Genomic DNA, 9,616 nt, shown 5'->3' on the forward strand with positions numbered 1-9,616 from the left:
TATATCATGCCAGCACAATATCTACCATTTTTAAGGCAATATGATATGTTGTCCATGTGGTGCAGCCGTTTGGCTGGGTAGATGATGGTTGATAGTTGGTGGGTGGTTAACCTTCCAGGCGCTTGTGTAATTGATTCTAGAGGTCAAAGGTCATAGACATAAGGCTAATGAATGGCCCGGGTCATGTTACTCTAAGTGGTCTGAGCCTGACTTCACCACTCGACCGCCCGCAGTCCACTGGCTGACCCAGGTCAGAGCCTTTCATCTGGAGGAAGAACCACAGTCTCCAGAGAATCTCCATCACAATATCATCATTATATTACTGGATTTGTTTATTTAGCACGTGTCCGATGCTGAATGCACTTACAGAAAGAAAACGCATCAAAACATACATATGTAATACATTTTAGCTATCTCTCTGCTAAGCTGTACACACTCTGAACCTGTCAGGGTTTTAAACCGAGGTCTCCTGTACTTCCAAAGCCCACGTGTAGACAGTGAGAAGTTTAAAGTATTTAGAAACTACAGAATAATGTAAAACAAAAGAGTTTCTCTGAAATACACTGCGCAGCTCTGACTGTACGTAGGTTTGATAAATAGTCCTTGGCACTTCTATTAAGTCTTCAAAATTGGTTACAGGACCGAATCCGATTTATACAAGTGGTTATTCAATCCACCGTGCTGAGCCCTAGGGAGACCACAGCCCTGCCAGAAGGCTGCCTCTGGGTAATGTGAGCTCAGCTGAATCATTCCGGCGTCCAGTTACACTGAGGTCAGATGCTCCTCTGAGCAGCTCTGTCTGCTCTGTGCTGCTGTAGGTTCACACAGCCAGCTGGTTTACCTCCTGGCCAAGCCTCCACTTAGAGGTGTTCGTTACAGTTTTTTTTAACATGATAGTGTTGTTACAATTTCACAAAATCACACATAGAAAAAAATCTAGAAGCATTTTCATGATTACCACAGTTGTTTTTTTGATAGCCAGCATCAAAGTCACGTCCTGAGGCGCGATCAACACCTGCTCCCAGAAGGCTGTTCTTCCTCTGTGCCTCCCCATGGCTTTCCCCTCGTCATGGTGATTCAACCCTAATGGCCATCAGCAACATAGACAGACAGACAATAACAGTTATCTGCATGATCAAAGTGAGTACATGTGGATAGAAGCCTGCGTACTGCTCACCCAGCCTGTGAAGACAGACACGTACCCTTGCATCAACCCTGCATGTCAGAACGCAGGCTTATTACATTTGTTTTACTCAAGCCATAGTTTTGCTCTCAGTCCGTGTGTGTGTCTGTAGGCTGCAGTAGCCTGTGTGTGTCTGTAGGCTGCAGTAGCCTGTGTGTGTCTGTAGGCTGCAGTAGCCTGTGTGTGTCTGTAGGCTGCAGTAAGCTGTGTGTGTCTGACTGATATCCCCACAGAGGGAGACGGACAAATTCCTCCTGATTACAGACATTTGGAACACTTTTGTGACACTTTTGTGATTGCTTGTTATAAGCCAGGAGACAACATCAATATTTGTTTTGAATGTGATTTGCACGGTGGAGCTTAACAGCTGATGTATTTGGTATTGATCTGATCCAATGATTACACCCTGACACTCACGTCAACACATGGACGTCACCAGACATCACTCTGGGTGCTTTGGTCAGTAATGAGGGGCTCATATTCTGCTCATATCTCTCTCTCTCTCTCTCTCTCTCTCTCTCTCTCTCTCTCTCTCTCTCTCTTTGTTTTGCTCTCCGTCTGACCAACTGTCAAACTCTCACCGCTCCATTTTACGACCACCTCTCCAGAATCTCCTTAAACACACAAAGACCACAACACACAAAGCAGCCTAGGAGATCTCAATGGCACTCATAAAATACAACCCCGACCCCACTCCCATCACCAGTCACACACACACACACACACACACACACACACACACACACACACACACACACACACACACACATATCATTGACTTTTACCATTCCCAAGAGGACCATCATCACAAACAGATGTATTTTAGGATCACGCCCCCCTGTTTCATCCCCAACGGAGGCAATTGGATCAGGAGGAGGAGAGAGGAGAGACCCCAGCTTATCTTCCCCTTATCTCCCCCATCTCTCCCTGATCACATTAGCCGCCACCCACAGCTGGGTCCGGCCGTGTCACTTCCCCTTGATGGACACACTCACTGTCTCCATAGGGTTTGAATGGGAGGTTCCATCTTGTCTAGGGTCAGGGGTAGTTAGGGTTTGAATGGGAGGTTCCATCTTGTCTAGGGTCAGGGGTAGTTAGGGTTTGAATGGAAGGTTCCATCTTGTCTAGGGTCAGGGGTAGTTAGGGTTTGAATGGGAGGTTCCATCTTGTCTAGGGTCAGGGGTAGTTAGGGTTTGAATGGGAGGTTCCATCTTGTCTAGGGTCAGGGGTAGTTAGGGTTTGAATGGGAGGTTCCATCTTGTCTAGGGTCAGGGGTAGTTAGGGTTTGAATGGGAGGTTCCATCTTGTCTAGGGTCAGGGGTAGTTAGGGTTTGAATGGGAGGTTCCATCTTGTCTAGGGTCAGGGGTAGTTAGGGTTTGAATGGGAGGTTCCATCTTGTCTAGGGTCAGGGGTAGTTAGGTTTTGAATGGAAGGTTCCATCTTGGCTAGGGTCAGGGGTAGTTAGGTTTTGAATGGAAGGTTCCATCTTGGCTAGGGTCAGGGGTACTTTTCCATAACATCTGTGTCTGTTGTGATTTCTCCTCATGCTGATTGGGCAGATGATTGTAATAGTTTTATGACCCAATGGGACAGCTGGCCTGAGTGGTAGTTCTAATGGGACCCGGTCCGTGACACATGGTTCTGTATCTTTCCGCTGCTACTGGCTAGCTGTTTCTACTGCACGCTGTGTTGGTTTTAGAATGTTGATTTTACAGCAGTTAAGCAGCCTAATAATTTAATTACACTTAAGGACAGCTGGTGTTACAAGCCTTGATTCTTAATTGTTTCATTATCTTTTTGTTGTTTATAGGTTATTTTTTGGAGTGTTTTAGTCCCTCCCACTCTAGTATTGTTCAGTTTTGTACAGTAGAGGAAGACAGGAAGTAAGGAGGAGAGGGGATGTCAGCAGGGCATGGGCCGGGTTCTAACCCTGCCGACATGGACATATGGGTGCACTGTAGGCCGTGGTGCTGGACCACTGGACCACCCCAGGCCGTGGTGCTAGACCACTGGACCACCCCAGGCCGTGGTGCTAGACCACTGGACCACCCCAGGCCGTGGTGCTAGACCACTGGACCACCCCAGGTCATGGTCCTAGACCACTGGACCACCCCAGGTCGTGATGCTAGACCACTGGACCCCCCCAGGCCATGGTGCTGGACCACTGGACCACCCCAGGTCATGGTCCTAGACCACTGGACCCCCCCAGGCCATGGTGCTGGACCACTGGACCACCCCAGGTCATGGTCCTAGACCACTGGACCCCCCCAGGCCATGGTGCTGGACCACCGGACCACCCCAGGTCATGGTCCTAGACCACTGGACCACCCCAGGTCATGGTCCTAGACCACTGGACCACCCCAGGCCGTGGTGCTAGACCACTGGACCACCCCACAACTGTTTCATTATGAGGAAAACGTGTTGCTTCGTCCATGGGATATGAACCCAACATGATCAGAGACAGCAGTGGAGAGGCTGAAGAGACGTCTCTGGGATCTGAACACCTGTTTAGTTCTGTTCTCCTTTCTGAATGTTTATTCTGTAGATCTATCTTTCTCTCCACCTCCCTCTCTCTCTGTTTCTGCGTCCCCCTCTCTCCTTTTACCATGTGACATCAAACAGGGCACATTTTCATTAAGGATGAAACCAGCAGTAATGAGCAGTAAATGACATGTGCACACACACACACACACACACACACACACACACACACACACACACACACACACACACACACACACAGACACACACACAGACACACACACACACACACACACACAGACACACACACACACACAGACACACACACACACACACACACACACACACACACATACACACACACACACACATACACACACACACACACACACACACACAGGTCAGTTGAGATAAGGAACCACTATATTTCCATATGGGTTGTCTCCCAGATGTCCCAGTACATACATACAGGATGTCATTATCCTATAAGTACGTTGAAATGGCCCGTAATGACGTAATGTAGGCGTGGACAGAACTATAATAAGTGTAATAGTATAATATCATATTAGTGGAATCACGTGCCTCATTGTATGACCGCTCACTGACTCCACCGCTTCTTAAAGAGCAGCTAAAATTACCCCTGAAACACGGGTCCATGAGAAACAAGGGAGCCATTTTGTTTCAGGATATAAATGGCTTTGATATTAGTCTATTTGAGGGCAGATATATTGTGCATGCAGGAGATGTTGTAACCCCCCCTCAGAAAGGAATTTGAGCGTTTCTGAGCAATGAGATAATTTCTGGGCATTGTTCCGACTATTTTGGAGACCCCTTTTGGACAAACAAGCAAAGTCATGCAGTTTAAATGGTGTTCGTCTCATTTATGCTTCTGTTACGATGGGTCACAGTTAAGTATAGGGTTTACCTAACCCTAACCCTAGGGTTTACCTAACCCTAACCCTAACCCTAACCCTAACCCTGACTGTGCTTTTGTTTTACTGTGTATGTATCTGTCTATTCTTGTTCTCTGTGTAAGGTGGTGTCTTTGAGTACTGAGAAAAGCGCTATAGAAAATAAATGCATTATTATGATTATTGTTATTGTTATTATTGATATTATTATTATACTGAGTGTAACTGTAACCATGGACCACATTTGATCAATTTCCGAGAAACAACCACTGTGTTAAATCATCATGATCAGACCCATTATTACCCATCATGATCAGACCCATTATTACCCGTCATGATCAGACCCATTATTACCCGTCATGATCAGACCCATTATTACCCGTCATAATCAGACCCGTCAGGCTGTCATTGTTGAATCATTCTCAGAGTACATTCTCAGAGGAGCTTCACTGAGGAATCACACATAAACCCACTGAAACACTATTGACAGAAATCAGTGCCACTTTGTCAACCTTAATCAGCGGTCCTACTAGCCCCCCCCCCTCCCCCTTTCTCCATCAGCAAGAGTGCTTCGACCAATCAGGGCCCAGATAGGGAGCTCCTCCAGCCAGCGGGGATTTATGGGAAACATGGAGGTTGGAGGTTTCTATCTGAACACCATCTGTGTTCTCCTAACCCTAACCCTGGGACCTGGGATCTCCTGCTCTCTCCCCTTCCCACACCCCACTCTACCCACAACGCCCCACTCTCTGAACCCTGAAACCCACTTCCCATGACTCCTTAGCTACCCACAATCCCCCCTGGTGCCCATCAGGGATGTAGTGGGACGTGACCGCTGTTTCTAAAACATTTTAAAACGGTGAATTGTTTTTTACCCATTTTTTACGCTGATTAGCTTTTAGCTTGTCATCGTCCTCAGGGTCCAGTGGCATCCAGCATTTTAACATCTATTCCACTTTCTCTGACAACGTCCCTGATGACAATAAGTGGAGTCTGTGTGACAGTTCATGTTGTGAGGAGAAGGCTGCTAATCCGTACCATATGTCCCTGGCATCAGGCCACAGCACACAGTATATATGGATGTATTATGGGATGTTGTTATGTGCTTATCTTAGTGTGGAGGGCTCCTCTGTGACTCCATGGTTGATGGTTTCAGTGTGGAGGGCTCCTCTGTGACTCCATGGTTGATGGTTTCAGTGTGGAGGGCTCCTCTGTGACTCCATGGTTGATGGTTTCAGTGTGGAGGGCTCCTCTGTGACTCCATGGTTGATGGTTTCAGTGTGGAGGGCTCCTCTGTGACAGAGGGACGTATCGTGTGGACGTTGTGTTGGCTGAGCGGTCAGTTCCTGTGTGACTTTGTGGCTGATTGTTTCAGTATGACTGGGACTGGGAGAGGCCTCTATGTTGGGACCAGGGGAGGCTGGTGGAGGTAGAAATCGGAGGACAGGGCTCATTGTAATGCATGGAACGGAATGAGGAACGGTATCAAACACACGTGCATGATACCATTCCTCAAGTGTTTGATACCGTTCCTAATTCTGTTCTATGCATTACAATGAGCCCCATCCTCCGATTTCTACCTCCACCAGCCTCCCCTGATTAGGGACATATGTTTGAAGAAGTTATGCAACAGCGGTCTGTACGGTGGTTAAGATGTCAACTAGAATGGGACGTTTCAGTAAAGGTCATGTGCTTGCTCAGCTGCCTAAAAGTCTGATCGTAGTGGAAGACGTTTACAGAGAGATGGTTTTTTCGTAAGAGATATCTTCATGTGACATTAATAAGATGTTGTTGACCATTGAAACCCATGTTGAGTTGTACAATATGAACAGGATCAAAACCAGTTTTGTGAATATTGTGAGTGGTCCTCTGTGGCTCAGTTGGTAGAGCATGGCACTAACAATGCTTAGGTCGTGGGTTTGATTCCTGCTGGGACCATATATACTGAAATGTACGAACTCACTGCAATGTAAGTCGCTTTGGATAAAAGCGTCAGCTAAATGGCATATACACTCACCGGCCACTTTATTAGGTACACCTTGCTAGTACCGGGTTGGACCCCCTTTTGCCTTCAGAACTGCCTTAATTCTTTGTGGCATAGATTCAATAGATTTTGGTCCATATTGACATGATAGCATCATTGCTGCAGATTTGTCGGCTGCACATCCATGATGCGAATCTCCCGTTCCACCACATCCCAACGGTGCTCTATTGGATTGAGATCTGGTGACTGTGGAGCCCATTGGAGGACAGTGAACTCATTGTCATGTTCAAGAAACCAGTTTGAGATGATGTGAGCTTTGTGACATGGCGCCTTATCCTGCTGGAAGTAGCCATGAGAAGATGGGTACACTGTGGTCATAAAGGGATGGACATGGTCAGCAACAATACTCAGGTAGGCTGTGGCGTTTAAACGATGCTCAATTGGTACTAAGGGGCCCAAAGTGTGCCAAAAAAATATCCTCCACACCATTACACCACCACCACCAGCCTGAACCGTTGAGCAGTTGAACAGGTGTACCCAATAAAGGGGCCGGTGAGTGTATATGAAGTTGGTTTAGTGTTGCTAGCTTCAACAGTGTTAGAGCAGTTTGGAAGTTCGGTTCAATCCACAGCTCTGCGTCCATCACTTCATATCATTACTGTTTCACCGTGTATCAGAAATGTAAGTAGGAGTCCAATTATTATCTGACTTGTTTCATGTCCTCCAATCAGGGGAGGGGGTGGTAGGGTGAAATACAAAATAGAAATAAAAAATGGATTAGAAATGATGCAGCAATGCTATCTGATAGAACCTGAAGTCTGTTCCAATTTCAAAGCTCAAATCTATACTAAAAATATATCTATACAAAAATAAAAATACAAAAAAAGACATGGCACAGGAATAACCCTAACCCTAACCCTAACCCTAACCCTAACCCTAACCCAACAGAACTGTGACGCTCAACAACATCAGGTTTATATAAAAGCTGCGTCTCTCAGAATAGCAGCTGTCCTCTGTCACCTGTCTCTCTCTCTCTGTTAACCTCTCTCTCTCTCTCTCTCTCTCTCTCTCTCTCTGTTAACCTCTCTCTCTCTCTCTCTCTCTCTCTGTTAACCTCTCTCTCTCTCTCTCTCTCTCTCTCTCTCTCTGTTAACCTCTCTCTCTCTCTCTCTCTCTCTCTGTTAACCTCTCTCTCTCTCTCTCTCTCTCTCTCTCTCTCTCTCTCTCTCTCTCTCTGTTCTCAGGTGTGACGGGGTTGGTGGAGATTGATGAGAATGGCGACCGGGAGATTGACTTTGCATTGTGGGACATGACGGACTACGACTCAGGGGTGTTCCAGGTAGGCAGGACTGATGCAGGACACACACACATCAACACAAAGCACCTGAGTGTGTGGTAAAACCCACTCTCCTCTGGTGGATGGTAAAAAAACACCCCCAAAAACTCCCACTCTCTCTCTCTCACACATAATACACACTATCAGTCTGTTACTATCAGTCTGTTACTATCAGTCTGTTACTATCAGTCTGTTACTATCAGTCTGTCAACACAATGACTAAAGACGTCTTCACCCTGTAACCCATGGTAACCATGGCTCTTTCTTTATCAAAAAATAAAGTAAAATAAAACCAGGTCTTCCCCTCCCTCTGTGAGTGTGTGTGTAACAGTTCTCTGCCCTGTGTGTCCAGATTGTGAGTGTGTATAACAGCTCTCTGAAGCAGCTGGTGTCAGAGCCAGGGATGGGGGTCCAGTGGCCGGGGGGGAGCCCCCCCCAAGACATCCCAGACTGTGGCTTTAAGAAGGACAACCCCGCCTGCCTAGCACGTACGTGTTGCTGCTCCCTTGTGTTGCTGGCTGCCTGGAGCCCCTCACGGCCCCGTCTACGGCTGTGTCTGTGTGGATGAGAAATACATTTTGATTTGATTTGATTTGATTTGATTTGATTTGGCGTGGGACAGACAGCGACCTAACCCTGTAGGCCACAAAGACTCCTGGCTCCTCAGAAGAGCCTGGATAGATTTTGTAGACACACACACACACACACACACACACACACACACACACACACACACACACACACACACCAGAGACGCTCAGAGCGGGCGGCTCACTGACAGTCAACTCAACCCACCTCCATCCTCTTCCACAAACATCACATCATTTGATTTTGATTTGATTTCATTAGATTTCACCCTCCTCTCTCCTCTCTCTCTGACAAGAGCCAGACTCTGAGCCATTTTAGAACCCTGCCGTAATCATGGGGGGAGCGATCTGTTTGATGTGATGTGGCGTTTGCTTGGCTTGTATGATTAGACCCAACAGGGGGCAGCGCACCACTGTGGTAATGGTTGGGGGGTTTTGACGCGTGAACTGAAGTGATTCTGACTGGAGTACAATCAAATGTGCACAACAGGAAACTCCGATTTAAAACAACGACCAAAGAACACAATTTCTACCTGCAGGAATAACGCAGAGAACTCTCTCACCCTCTCAGATGCAGGAAATAGAATCTAAGTTCTGTCCAATAGCGTTGCTCCATCATTTCTAGTCCCTTCCCCCTGGCCTAACCCTCCCTGATTGGAGGACATGTAGAGAACCTGATGATTGTGCCTTCAGGTGTAATGACGTGCTTGTTGGGTCACGTGACTGCGTGTCTGATGCTGGCTGTCGTCTGTCTCAGGGACCGTCACCATGCACCAGATGGTGGCCATCGTGGTGTGCTTCATCTTCGTCATCATCGTCACCGTCACCGTCTTCATCTACAGGTGAGTGGTAGCCCCCCCCCACCCCTCCTCCCCCCTCCCTCCTGGCTCTATGGTTATGGGTTCTGATGCCGCCCTCCCTCACCCACCACCCCGACCCCTCCCCCGTCTTGACCCCTCCCCTGTCTTGACCCCTCCCCGTCTTGACCCCTCCCCCCTCCTGACGCCTCCTTCTCCTGACCCTTCCCCCCTCTTGACCCCTCCCCCCTCCTGACTCCTCCCCATATGACTCCTCCCCCCTCTTGACCCCTCCCCTCATCTCATATCTCTATTTCTCTTCTTTCTTCTAACCCA

At 47.6% G+C, this 9,616-nt stretch overlaps 1 protein-coding gene across 1 annotated transcript in view; it reads left to right on the plus strand.

Moving 5' to 3' along the window:
• The window catches only part of LOC310824893 (atrial natriuretic peptide receptor 1-like), a gene marked incomplete at both ends in the record, with an annotated part of 21,002 nt that extends 11,677 nt beyond the window's left edge, over window positions 1-9,325 (plus strand). The window contains 3 exons of the mRNA XM_083698151.1: window positions 7,805-7,899; window positions 8,249-8,384; window positions 9,241-9,325. Coding sequence (XP_083554277.1) covers window positions 7,805-7,899; window positions 8,249-8,384; window positions 9,241-9,325 — 316 coding nt within the window. The remainder of the gene's footprint in view (window positions 1-7,804; window positions 7,900-8,248; window positions 8,385-9,240) is intronic.
• Between the last annotated feature and the right edge of the window lie 291 nt (window positions 9,326-9,616).

The sequence above is a fragment of the Argentina silus genome (assembly GCF_951799395.1).
Source record: "Argentina silus genome assembly, contig: scaffold_390, whole genome shotgun sequence".
Classification (NCBI taxonomy): Eukaryota; Metazoa; Chordata; class Actinopteri; order Argentiniformes; family Argentinidae; genus Argentina; species Argentina silus.